We start from the raw sequence: 14,776 nt of genomic DNA on the forward strand, positions 1-14,776 counted from the left end.
ATTAATTTTACAATCAAATAGATGTTATTATAATATATTTGGTATTATTAACTACATCCTAAAATTATCTGGAAATAACAAACATCGAAACAGTATACATGCACGCCAATAATATAATTAAATATATTTATATTTAAGTATAAAATCAATACATACTAATTATTTTATTTTTATTTTATTTGCAGATGCGTCAAACGGATCTTAAGATAGGTAATGTTATAACAACCCCTGTTTTTTTTCATTAACTATAATATTATAGCTCATAACATTATAAGCCATAATATTAAACAAAACCATATTTTTAAGCCAAGGGAATTTGATTGATTTTAACTCCCATGGGGAATAAAGTTGAAAATTTGTCTTTATAATGGTCCATCACTCCTTGTACAAACATAATTTAGAAAAAAGACATTTTGAATCTTGTTCTTTATTAAAGTCAGTAAATATAAATAAAATAAATTGTAAAAATTATAAACCAATCTATACAATTAACGATTTTAAAATAATTTACTAACTTAATATACTCGTTAAAAAATAAATAAACTATTAAAGTATTAATATTACTCCAGAGATTGTCACATCAGATTTCACTCAATATATAATACTAAATGAATAATTAATACATATTGATACAGTTGAGTCCCAATTACTCAAAACATAAGGGAAATAAAAATAAATTTGACTCATTTATATTTATTGAACTGTACACATGCAACTTAAAAACACATCAAGGGACGAGAACAAAATCCGAGTTACCGGGGTTTTCGAGTTTTTGAGGTTCTAGCTATCAAAACTCGACTGTATAATAGTTATAAATTATAATAATATATAGTATAGTTTTATATAATATGTAGATTGTAGGTTTGTATATTTCAATAATAACATTTATCCAAGTTACTCAACGACTACTGCTGTAGAAATCGGTGTATTAATGTATTATTACCCCATGATAAGTCAACCTTACCCTAAATCCCAGTACGATTATAAAAATCTAGTACCTATATATCATAATATTATATTATAAGTTTCGATATTACAGCGGTATGGCATAAGGCATATATAAGAACGAAGAAAAAAAACGCAATATGTTTAATTTATTATAAGTATTACTTATATATTATATATTATTATTACAGCTCTTTGACTAGAGCAGTTGAAATCTGTCAAGCAAACCAGTTCACGTATCAAACACTATTAACCAATATTTTGCTAAATAATAATACTCGAATTATAATCAAACGTATGTACATATTACTATGTTATGTACTTATATAAATATTATATCGTTATGCGATTTCCGTCGCGTTATAAGTCTCCTCAGGTGTACGGCGGCGGTGAAATGGCGTCGTACAAGTGTAAATTAGTGTTTCTGCACCTACGTGTCAGCGCACTTTCATTCAAAATAATAATTATATATTTCGTACAAATAGACAAGTTATTATTCTTAATCATTAATGATGTAGGATATTACGTACCTACAAAACTGTTTGTAGGTAATCATATTAGAATAAATTATACATTATTCTGAATATTCTGAACAGCATAATATACATATTTTATACACACGTCCTATAATATATTATAAGTAAACAGTGTTCGTAATAATAATTATATTGTCTTCGATTCGGCAAAAGTTTTGACGAGTTGAACTCGTTTAACCTAGTTATTGATATATATATATATATATATACGCATGAAATAAAACATATTATATTATATTATCACCGTTTTAATAATAGAACTGCCGGGTAAATGCATTATAAATGGTTAGTATAAATTATGCATAGTAAATTATAGATACCTATGCTATAGCTTCATATACTTACGTATATTATTATACATATTTTAATATAAAAAGTCATTATTTCAATAGATATAAGCTTTTTAAGTTTAAAAAATATGTCAATATAACATTATCATTATATTAAACTATTTTATGATTTAATTATAATATAATATCTACATCATTTATATAGTATTTTAACTGTACGCCAGCTTTAGTACAGAATAAAATGTATATTATGTAGTTGGCTAAAAATAATAATTCACACAATTAATGATGTACTTATGACTTTCTATTCAAAAAATAAACAAGCAATTTTAGTTTTATGGAGCCAAAATAAATTAAGTAAATCGAATGTAACCACCGTTTTAAGTCATAACTTATAAGCAATACATTTTCTGTGTACAGCTAAAAGTCGAAATTTGTAACCAAAAATATTTCAATTAGAAAAATAAATAAATACTATTCCAAGTGTTTCAACAAAAAAAAGGTTTGGCATATCACTTAATCGCATAATTGAATAACTTTAAGAGACCGTCATAATACGTACTAATTTTCAAAATGAATAGTTAAAATAAATTCAACCGAATATTATGCTGACACTCAACCTATGTTGCGGTGTGACAGATGTCTTTGATAAGCAGATAAATAAGGCAGACTTTAATAGCGTTCGTTCTTTTTACTGCTGACCCTCGTTGTCAACCAACAACCATCCACATTACTTAAATCGACCTCAATCAATAGCCTGGATATTCGGTCGTTTGCCAGACGACAAAAAACACAACAAAAAAATGTTCTTGTGACATACGAAATCAAAACGGATAGATATAATGTCAGTTAGATCCTGACACAATAAATACGATGATGATTATGTTGCCTGTTTTTTTTATCAACACGCCATTTTTAATGTCACCATGACGTGCACTGTTTCATTATATTTACATGTGTGTCTGTGTGTGATATAATATAAATACGGTCGTCTATTTTATCGGCTTATCAGTTTTTCGAATTTAAGTAATTAATACCCGGGAAAGTAGCTCTACTGTATAAAAGGTTTAGCTTTCCGAGTGTATCTCGACATTGACGACATTTAGTAGGTCACTGTAATGGGTGTGTTAAATCTTAATACGATGCTGATGATTAATCGGTGTAGGTACAGGAAAAACCACTATGATCGAAAACGGTATGTAATAGCCTATGTTTTTAAGGATATTTGATTACAATATATAAACATAGTTGTATTCCTATAATTATGAATTTAATTTCCTAACAGTAATAGTAATTCTGTAGATTGAGCTTATTTTTGAAAAGACATCTTAATCTGCCTATATAACACAATAATTATAAATTATTACTAAATTATATTATCATATTTTATTGATTTAATGTGTATAATATGTTATAAATAATGTAAATAATATTATAGAAATAAATCTTATACGTAAATTCTTACTTACAGTAGATCAATATAACTATTAATGTATACTATTTTGAACTACAACGAAGAAACAAATAGTTATTTGGGAAGAAATTGTTATTTCACGTTTAAATATCCAATTTCGTCAAAATTTGTACTTTCAAACGTTCATAAAAAATGAATATTATGGTTATACTCATAACTTTTTTTTATCCCAGTAATAACATCTTACGAGGAATCTTGGATTTAACTTTCTAGCTCTTTGACTTACAAACCAACATTGTATTAACATAAATATAAAAAAGTCTAACGTTTCATATGTCTATAAATAGCACAAAAAAAGACAAATTATTTTTTTTAATTACCTATGTTATATCTAGAAAATACTAAAATAAATACTTGGTAAATATGTGAAGGTTATATAATTTTTTCAGAAACTGATTTTGCTTAAATATTCCAATTTTTTAAACCAAGACGAATGTTTTCTACAGACTGACCATCGCATCAGGAAACATTGAGTGCTGAACAGGAACATTCTTATACTTTATCAGACATCTTTTGTTTGCAATTTTATTTATTTATCTAACCTATACTACTATATATAGCGAATTTCCAAAAAAAAATCATTTTAGGCAGGTGCTTGGTGAGGAAAAGGGGGTTAGATTAGGGGGATCGGGTTTACGAGTAAAATATTTCAATTAGAAATGAAATATATATATTATATATTATATATCTACAACCTTGATACTAATAATATTCATATTTCATATCAATTAGGTAGGTGTTTCAAGTATTCAAGATGAACAATTTTTTTCCCACGTAGAATCCGTAAAAATCTCAGGAAAATTTCTGGAGAGGGGGAGGGGTCCTAACCTAACCTCACGACCCCCAACTCTCAACAACTAGTTGCACCACTGACTGTGATACAGATTACCTTATGCGGCCAAACATTGCCATTTAAGTATGACAAGTAGTCACTCTTTACAACTGTCGTCTATGATCGCAAAACGCAAGGTCCTTCGAAATCACCACCAACCAACCGACTTCCGACATAGAGTCAGAAAAATATTTGAACAACATGGAAAGCATTAGAATGTAGACTTCCACCCACGAGTATAATATTATTATTATAGTATTATGTATAAAAAAATGAATTGTAAATACCCAATAAAAAAAATATCACTAAAAATCATAAATTTGATTGTTTTATATACATGTTTTATGTGCCTCCGATGGTTTGAAGTGGCGGTATGTTGACACACGTGGCGATACACCTGGGATACGACACACGCGTAAAATATTAGTAGGTATTTATAACAAAATACATAGTATAATTAATAATTATTTAAACATTTGATTTGAGTAATTACAGAATTCATTCGAAAACTGAAAATTACCAGTTACATGGAACAAGAAAAACTCGACATTTAAACAGTAAAAAATTATTGCGAACAAAAATAATTTTAAAGTTTTTTTACGCGAAACCATCATTGTTTGCTTTTAATGTATCGCATAGTGTATGACTTCCATTGTTGTACATATAATAAGAATTTAAATCGGGTAATTATTATTTTAATATTATTTTTTTAATAATTCGTTGAGTTTCATATTAACAATGAATATATAAATCATGATAACAATTATTAATATTGATATTGCCATTATTAGTAATATACAATAATAAATTGACATAATCTGCTAGTGCCTACTAATTATCATTATAAACATATTTATAAGCCACTCAAAAAAAATTTTTTTATGTTTGAAGACGCTGTTATAATTTTACAAAACAAAGTAATTATAATTTAAAACAATTACAATAATAGCCGTAGATTCATACACAAACGTTTTTTTTATTTATTTATTTCAAAATGTTAAAAAACTGTCAACATATTTATTTATAACAAAAAAAAAAATCACTCCGTAATCCTTACCTATAATAGGTAATTCCTCATATTTATGGACCCTTATTTCATATTCATAATAAATTTTTATATTATATTTTAAACATCTTAACATTTTTAGCAGACACTGATTTAATTACAGAAAGAAAATGAAGACTTGTCAGATCTGGCTGAAAATTTGTATTCTTTTTGTACTTATATGTATTTTTATTCTGTTGGTGACTAATAATCCAAAACAACAACAAGTAGATATGTTCGAGAAAAATGTAAATGAGAAGCTGGTCAATGTTTTATTAGAGCTAAATTTGCTGCATAAGACTAATGCTCAACTAGAACATCAAGTTCTCGTCTTAACTCAAAGGTACATCATACGCATCATACTTCCTCAATTTCTTTCATGCATGTATATCAAATAATATAACGTTTATTATTTGTCCATAAACATTTTATATTTTCAGACTGAGAATCGGAAAAAATAGTGTAAGTACACATTTATAATATCGGGTTATCATTAAATTAATTTTATTGTCACGTTAAGTTATTTTATTACTAACATGAACCACATTCATTAAAAACATTATTATTATGTATTAAAATATTTTGTGGAAATACCAAGTCTTAACAGATTTAATAAGTTCTTGTTAGTTACAAAAAGAAAAGAAAGTCAATTTTGCCTGAAAAGGATTCCCTCTACATACTCTCGTTTTACCATAATATTTTATTGTATTTTTCCATTGTTTTTTTATGTGGTAGTTAGTGAGAATTTTTTCATTCTTGAGCCCTCAAAGTACAAACTAGCAATTTTCACAAGATACTATCAGCCTTCAGGGTTGATGATTAAAGGTTTATAATATAGCTCCTAAATGTGACATATTATATGTCAGACATTTTACACAAAAAAACATATTTTTGGGTAAAACCAATATATTCAACGCTCCACTAAGATTAAAATATTCTAAATAAAGCTTATACAAATACATAAGTAGCCATAATAGATTAAATAATATATTGAATGCACATGACTTACAGTACTTAAACCGAAAAAAATTACAAAGCCCGCCCAAAGAGTATGAACTACTGCGTCGCCGTATTTATGACAACATGAAAGAATTTTGGTACTATGTCAGTTCTGAACTACGGTTGTTGGCTAATACTGACAAAGGCGTACAACCGTTCACAAATCGAATGAAAAAAAATGTCATAGAACAATATTTTTCACTATTGAACGACATCGCCAAATTGGCAACTGTTGATGACTATACACGGTGGAGACGGAAAGAATACATCTATTTGAAGACTCTAGTCCAAAAGAGACTGAGATTCTTGCAAAATCCAGAAGACTGTTCCAAAGCAAAAAAACTTATTTGCAACTTAATCCCGGTAAATATAAATGCATACAAATATGAAATATTATACTTACCACAAAACCGTGTATGATTTCCCCAGTAGTATTGTATGCGAAAGCGTGCAGTGTTGTATATATTCTAGTGCAGTTGCAGATCTAGGATGATTTTTTTTTGATTGGGGAACACAAATGCTATGTTTAGCATGTATTGCACTGTTTATATTTCAGCTATTGGGCCATGTGGGGGGCAGGAGCTCGGCCCCCCTTAAATCGGTCACTGTTCGAGTGTTTGCTCTTAGGACCGACCGTCGTGTGGATATGGCTGTCGTCTTCACCATCTCGTCAATTGCTTGGTCGTCGCTTATGCTACCAAGAGAACATTGGTCCTAGACAATCCCCAAAATTGGGAGTTCACAAGCGGTGGATTACCATCACTGTTTTTTCCACTAAGTACATGCACGTCATTTTTGTACAACAATGAAACGGTTCTGCCTTGGCCAGGTAATATTACCTAAGTATTGCCAACGATGAGTGATGACGTTTACTGATGTCATTATTATAATGGTAAAAAGATACTATTTGAGTACAAAATTTAATTTGTATAGGAATTACATATTCAAGTGTGGAATTTCTATCATTAGAGTCTTTATATTTAAATCTATCTCTATTATAGTGGCGGTTGTTTAAATAGTTAGGTGAAAATTCAAAAAACTAAAAACAACCAGCATTCGGGACATATCCCTTCTTTCGAGACATTTTTATTTTCAAATACAATAGCGCTTATCTATTTAAACAATCGTATCTGTCATAGAGATCTATTTAAAATATATATACAGACAATGGTGACAGAAATTTTTGAATGTCCCGAGAGTGCCCTCGTTTTTAATTTTTTTCCTTTTTCATAGCCTAAGTGCGTTCTCGCACGTACCCAAAATTTTTAAGACAAAAAATCGAAAATCAACTGTTATAGTAAAAAACATGTATGATTGTTAATGTAATTTTTACAACGACGTCTTTGTTAATTTAACAAAGACATTTAATTTTAATTTTGATAATAACTGAGCACGGCTACGACTAATTTACAGTGAATATAAGTGTGAGTAGTAAACTAATTAATGCTATAAACGATACGTTTTTAGGAGCGTACTCTTGGTAAATAAAGGTTACTTCGAGAAGCACTCAGAAATCTCCCAAAAAAGCAGCTTAAGAACAAAATAAACAAATACTTAAAAAAATACATTAGGTCCTCGTTTAACATCGAGGTTAAATACCTATAATACGCGTTAATCAAAAAAGCGTTAAGTGAGACACTACTTAAACCTCACTTAACTAGAATATGTTCTTGCAAATAAATATAACTTAGGTAAATATATACGTAATAACAATAAGTATATGTAATATAACATGACAACTCTATAATGCAGGACAAGAAAAGTTTTGTTAAACAATTAATATCAATCAAACAAAGAACTACCTACCTATTATAAAATATCACGTACATGTCATATGGTCAAGACCTCTCCCCTCATAAACACAATGCCTGTCCTGGTGACGGTTTCGAGTATTAAAAACGAATAGGTGGTGATTGGAGGTACTGCACAAATCTATTTATTAAAGATAGGCACGGCGTGGTAAAATGACAATATAAAATAACAAAACCACTCCAAAACTCAGGTCTCGTAAATATTTATCTTCTTTTTCGACCCTTAGAAATATATTTTTCGTCCGGATGACGATGACCGTCCATCCAGTAAGCCGCGCAAATAAAATCGATAACAATATTATCTGAAAAATCTTTGGATTCGAAACGCAAGGTTGAATAAAATTAAATTTCATACAATCCGGTATTGAAAACTACGTTAAACTGAAACTGTAGAATCATTTAACGGAACAAAGATTTAAAATCCAACGATGTAATAACGAAACCACGTGAAATGTGAGGCAATGCGTTAAACGAGGACCTGCCGTATTTAAAACGCCAGAAAACTATTAGTAGACAGTACACGACACGCGATATTATAAAATAATGTTTCTGCACTTACTTTATAGGCAACGAAAGTGTCCAAGTGGTGAATCTCAGTCTTCCCATCGCAGTGCCCGATGGTCCGAAGCGCATGGCAAGGCCACTGCCACCGCCGTTCGATCCGCTCGTATTGCCCGAAGACTTGAGCCGTAGGATAAGCGTCTTGCATGGCGACCCTGCCGTCTGGTGGATAGGCCAATTTGTCAATTATATAATTCGGCTACAACTATCAACTATTGGCAAATTTGAAGAATACGAAGAAATCATAGAATTCGGATTGCCAATCGTCGGGTACAACAAACGTGTCCACAATAAAATTATATGCTTCGACACTTTGTAGACGTCATATTTCGATTGAGTAGTACACATTTTGAATGTCATAATAATAATTCATCAAGGCGTATTCAATATGTATTATCCAACAAATTAAAATATGTTTTTTTTTCAAGATCTGTTAAAAACGTCATAAGTGTCGAACATAACTATATTGACTCTATATTATGTTTCTATACCACCAGACTTCAATGCCTACACTGTCATTACCCATTCAAATATCATATTATTATCCATATCAAATAAATTTAAATATTTAAAATATTTTAATTGTGGCAAAAAAAATGTATGTAGGTAACGGAATCGTTGTAAATTGAATTTTCTATGACTGAAGGGCTCCTATAGTAGCCAGAAAAATGACAATATTCAGAAAATAACTTTGAGATAGATATCACGAGATAAATACTTTTATATTAATACAATAACCATATAATATGTCGTTACAGATTAGTTGTAGAATTGTTTTCCCCATGGTTATGACTTATGATTGAAAACTATCTTTTTCGAAAGATTTATTACAACTAAAAATTGAATAAATTTATCAGAATTAATTACATATGATTTTTGTTTAGTAACAAAACTTTTTTGATGGGAGTTATTAGAAAAAAAGAGCACCCTACTATATACTATTGTATATTATGTAACAATATAATATAAAACTAAGTTATCTTACTGATGTGTGAATATTTATAGTTTTCGATCAAACATTGTGATCTATTTTGTTTTCAAACAGTAACAGATAACAATATTATTTTAAACGTTATATAAATTATATTTATTATTTTTTAATTTATCACATTAGTTTCAACTTATAAGCGATAAAAAAATAATCAAATAATATAGAATTATTTAAAATGTAATAAATAATGATATTGAGTTAGATAGAGAGTATTAAAATTGCATACACAATACGCCGTGTTAATGAAATAATGAATAATACGCAATAAGACAATAACCAAAAACTCGATAAACATTTTGATACAATTATATGATGATTGAACAATTTGATAAACATCAACTAAAATATGATAGCAAAGACTTGTCGTGGTTACAACAAAGTGTATAGAGATTAGGTTTATAACAAAATTACAAGAAAACTATAATAATATATTGCTATTGTACATATTTTAGAGTGGACATCAGACGAACAGACAAAATTGGTTCGTTTCACAAACTCAATGAATACATGATCAAAGTCGATCAGTATTACAAATTACAAAAAATGAACGGAAAAAATTTGTATAAGGCAATATATTTAGCTTCAGACGACCCAGCGTTGTTCGAGGAAGCTTATAAGAAGCGAGTTAAATTTGTTTGTTTTTATTATGTAATTATTTTAATAGTAGTGTGTTTTAGGTATCCTGATTACTATATATTTGGTAACCCAGAACTATCGAAAACCGGGTCCGTCACAACCAATGAGTTGGACAAGTCCATTTTAAATATCAACATCGACTTATATTTTTTATCTCAGTGTGACTATTTGGTTTGCACTTTCTCGTCACATGTATGTGAAATTCATTATTTTACAAAAATTCTAACAAGTTAAGAAATTCTTTTCTGCTAGGACGTAATTAATAATTATTAAATTCATAAGATTATAGTTTTTGACCGTATTCAAACCAATAATAACTATAATAATACATAAAAATTATAAACAATTTGCTTAACTATATATGTGTAAGAAACATAAATCAATAACATTTCTTTATTGGTTTACAATTGATGGAACATATTTAAGTTTTTTGTGGTATCTGTGATTTATATAGTCATAATTCCGTACATCAAGATATCTTAATTTTGGGCTATTATAAGTTTATATTAAAGAATAAACAGGTACTTATATACTGGTATTTTTCTACTACTGGTCCTTTTGAATTTTTATTAAATTGATATGGTTTTCTTCTTGAATAATTTTTCTGTTTTATGAGTAAGCAGTTTTAACAATACATAAATTGTAAAATAAATATTGATACTGATAATAACCGGTAACGTATCGATTGAACAAGCGGATAGATAACGGACAAAACGTGGGTGTAATAATGTAGTGTGTCTACATTCTTGTTTAGAAACCTAAAACAATTATTATAACTTCATATTATTCTTAATAAAATATAACTCGTAGCTTAAAATAAAATAAAATAAACCTAATTAGGTAAGTTAAATTTAGTTTTATAATGAAAGAAAACTTTGCCTTTTAAGTACATAATTTTTCCTCACAGGTATGCCGATTGGCTTATGAAATAATTAATGGTATCAAACCAATAGATGCATCAACTTGGTTTGCTTCACTAGATGACGTATATTATTTTAGTGACCGAATTCGTAGATTACATGTTGCAATATTGCCTCATAAATCAAACAGACCGCAAGAGATGGATCTACAAGTGGGTGACGAGATCGAAGTCGTTGGAAATGAATGGAATGGATATTCGAAGGGAACACATTTGAAAACAAACAAAACTCTTCTGTATCCTACTTTTAAGGTAGCTATTAATAATAGCTGATTGCATCACATTATTATAAAATACTTTATATGATATTTTACGATGATGTATTTAATATTATTTTACATATTAATATTAATTGTTCTAGGTAATCAAAAAAATCGAAGCCATGTATTTCACCAGTTATCCTGATGTCAAAATAAATTCTGAAGAGTTGGAAAATTAATTATTAGTATTATTTGCTTCATACTTAGCTGTACATTACTAATACATATTAAATAATATTGTTATAAATTAGGAATATTGTAATGACGATTGAGGAAATAAAAAAAAATATTGGTACTAAAATTATCCGAATATATTATAGATATTATGTTTACAGGTATGATCCAAACATGAGAAAGCTACATTTGACCTGGAAAATGTAAACCTTATTCATATGAACATTGTTCATTGAACAAGGTAATGTATAGTGAAACGTTATCCTAAATATGTAAAATATATACAGTCGTAGGTCATTATCCATTGGTTTATACACTAAGCGATGAGCTGTGGCTATAGTATTAAGTGTTATTAATTCGGAAACCTTCACAAATACTCCGTGAAAAGTAAAAATATACCTTAATCGTAAGGTGATTATGTTGGCGCAGTAGTCAACATGCCAAACCCTTATAATGGTCAATCAGAATGATTCTACGTTGGAATTTTTACGAAACATGAAGCGATCCGTACGGTTTTTTTTTCACAATAAATCTCAATATTTTCAGACTTAAGTTCAATCGTATATCTGATTTATTCCGCAGTGCACACACAATATCAGGAATACCGCCGAAACCCGAAAGCGTTGATGTTTAAATTAATTAATTTTGGTTTCATATTTTTTTGGTGCTTAAATTTATTTTTTAAATAAAAATTTAATTTCTTGTTAAATATGCTACCCCTACGTACACACATATTTTATTTCTGAGAGCAAATGCATAAGATATCGCTGCGTGAAGTTGCCCCCCCCCCTGTCTTATTTTTTTTATTCCTGGCAGGGAATTTATTTACAAATTCTGAAAACCAATTTGCAAAATGATAATATAACTTTCAAAAAAGTCGGTTATGGTGTTAGGGCCAACTTCACGCACATTGATGTCCCAGATTTTTTTACCTTTTGTCCGGTTTTTTTTTTACACATTTTTTCCAAGTTCCAATGATTATACATAGAATAAAGCGTTAGACCAAATAACTATACATTTTTTCAGGAAATGTTCGATAATTTAAAAACATGCGATTCATGATATTTCAATAAAATAATAATAGTTAAGTAGCAAGGGGTGCTCAATTTTAACTTGGGGGTGCTTAAAACCTTTTTTACCTAGTTGCGCCACTGCTCATAAACATCATTGTTTTTTATTTACGTATAATATATTATATTATTATCATTTTATGTATATTCAACGTCGATTACACACTGTCTCACTCGTCTTTAAAATACAAATCCATAAATAAATAAAACGCAAATTTGAATTTTTTGAGATTGACCATCATGGTTCTTAGGCGACATTATACGAGTGACCTTGTAATGAATTTTCATATTTTTTACCAAGAAACAAAATTTGTGATCATTATATGAGTACATAAATAAAATCAAGTGAATCAATAGTTTAAATTGTCTTTAAATTGCAGAAGAAGAGTACACGTATATTGAAAATTAGATCACGCCAAAAATAATAAATTATATTTTATATATATAAATGTATATAAAATTCTTGTCTCCTTGGTTATTAGTGTTTGATAGGCTCTTTTCTTATCACATCGAATATGTCTACATGATAACAAAAGAGAGGTTATATTATGTTAGAACTGTCTACTTAAACACTTTAAAAGTGCATTGTAATTAATTACTGAAATATTAATTGTAATTTTGTATAGTAAGTTGTAAGAAAGGCATTAATAAAGTTAAATGTTGTTTCTTTAATTACAGGTAATATTCAAATGTAAATAAAATAAAATAATAACATGGTATAATTAATAACTTATGAAACTCAAATTACAGAAACACACTCGTTATTTTTGATAACCTGAGTTTCCTAAAGTAAACAACATCTTACTATACATATATAAAATGTAAAAGTCTCTACGGAGTTTATTAATTTCTAAATTTAAAAAAATGAAACAAATAAATTTCGTTGAAATCTCGTTCCAGAAACATTTTTGTTTTTACGCTGTTATTTTGTTAGTTCTTTACAGTTCCTATAGAAAGTGCAGGAAATGTACTTTTTTGTCCCACATGGGAGGCCATACTACAGCATAGGTCTTCCGTTTTTGAGACGACAACAATAATCCACCACCCGGATTTGTTCTTACCTACCCTACGTTATTTGTCAAACGCCTAAAGAAGATTCCATGTGCATCAATTTGAGCATTTAAGCCATTTGTATTCAGCAGTGAATATTGCATTAAACATTGTTTAACCGATGAAATCCATAGGATCTGGCCATTATTATTATTGCATATAGTTAACAAAATAGATGTAAATATCACGCTATTGAATGCAAATACATAGCAATATCTGTTGTTGTAAAAAACTAAAATATTTGTATTGCATAGGTACACAATGGATTATGCATAATAATATTTAAGGTTCTACATCAAATAAATAGTTCATTTATTTATCATATATTTATATGTAACCATACAATTAAGATATAGGTACTTGAATATATTAGCAATGTACAATTATTTAACGTTACTCATTAAATTTAGAGTGTATGAATTATGAAATACAATATTACATCATAACATTGAGCATTACTGGTCAGGTTGAAATATTGTCTTTTATTTATTATTATGTATTTTTGAGTAAACGTATTTAAATTTTACCGCAGATTTGTGTTTAACTTGTTCTGTGTATATTATAATGGACCGTTTATGTGACAACAAATAGCAGTGTACATCATTGACATTTGTTTGATCTATTTAATAAATTATTAGAATTATTTATACTGCATGAAACCCAGAAAAATTTTGCTGATTTAAAATGTATGATATCTCTATTTTCTTTATTTATTCACAAGATTATGAAATTAAAATGTACCTATATGTTATTGATATTGTAGAAAAAAAAGAGTATTATTAATTTAATTTCTTTTTTTTATGTAAAGTGTGTTAATATGTATTTTAAAATTTTGATTTATCGAGTATTGTAGGTTTAGGTACAGAGGTGTGGGTGGCTCTGCGCCCCACAACTCTGCGATGCATTCACAAATTTAGCACCCTACGTTTTAGAGGTCTAGTTGCGCCACTGCTTATGAGCCGGTAGTCGTCGTCGAGACGGTCGGTGGGAGACAAGTGAAATCATAATAATAATGATAATAAATTAATAACATGCTATGTGTAATTGCAAACAGAGGGGGTATGGTGGTCGGTGGAACTTTGGCACATTGTACAAGCTGCGTATTTCCTATACCCGACCATCCATCAGATTATTATGCATTTTGTAACGTTACATAGTACAGTGTAATAAATTATGTAAAATA

The 14,776-nt window shown here is 28.8% G+C and overlaps 1 protein-coding gene across 3 annotated transcripts; it reads left to right on the forward strand.

The window, feature by feature from the left end:
• Window positions 1-4,594: 4,594 nt before the first annotated feature.
• LOC111038890 (alpha-(1,6)-fucosyltransferase-like) lies at window positions 4,595-11,585 on the forward strand. 3 transcript variants are annotated; one of them, XM_022322161.1, is made up of 10 exons: window positions 4,595-4,760; window positions 5,226-5,465; window positions 5,563-5,584; window positions 6,134-6,484; window positions 6,749-6,950; window positions 8,499-8,763; window positions 9,937-10,104; window positions 10,162-10,312; window positions 11,028-11,291; window positions 11,401-11,585. In XM_022322161.1, the coding sequence occupies exons 2-10, from the start codon at window positions 5,254-5,256 to the stop codon at window positions 11,476-11,478; spliced, it is 1,713 nt and encodes a 570-aa protein (XP_022177853.1). In that variant the 5' UTR covers window positions 4,595-4,760; window positions 5,226-5,253; the 3' UTR covers window positions 11,479-11,585. The 3 variants fall into 3 exon arrangements, with proteins under 3 accessions (XP_022177853.1, XP_022177859.1, XP_022177867.1); XM_022322167.1 differs by having other exon boundaries at window positions 5,229-5,465; XM_022322175.1 differs by having other exon boundaries at window positions 5,247-5,465.
• The last annotated feature ends 3,191 nt before the right edge of the window (window positions 11,586-14,776 follow it).

This window comes from Myzus persicae, unplaced genomic scaffold (assembly GCF_001856785.1).
Source record: "Myzus persicae strain clone G006 unplaced genomic scaffold, MPER_G0061.0, whole genome shotgun sequence".
NCBI classification, from domain to species: Eukaryota; Metazoa; Arthropoda; class Insecta; order Hemiptera; family Aphididae; genus Myzus; species Myzus persicae.

Coding starts and splice junctions, on each gene's coding strand:
- LOC111038890 (XM_022322161.1), top strand. CDS start 5,254: ATGAAGACTTGTCAGATCTGGCTGAAAATTTGTATTCTTTTTGTACTT. Junction 10,313..11,027: donor TTTGCACTTTCTCGTCACAT/GTATGTGAAATT, acceptor TTTTCCTCACAG/GTATGCCGATTGGCTTATGA. Junction 11,292..11,400: donor TTCTGTATCCTACTTTTAAG/GTAGCTATTAAT, acceptor TAATTGTTCTAG/GTAATCAAAAAAATCGAAGC.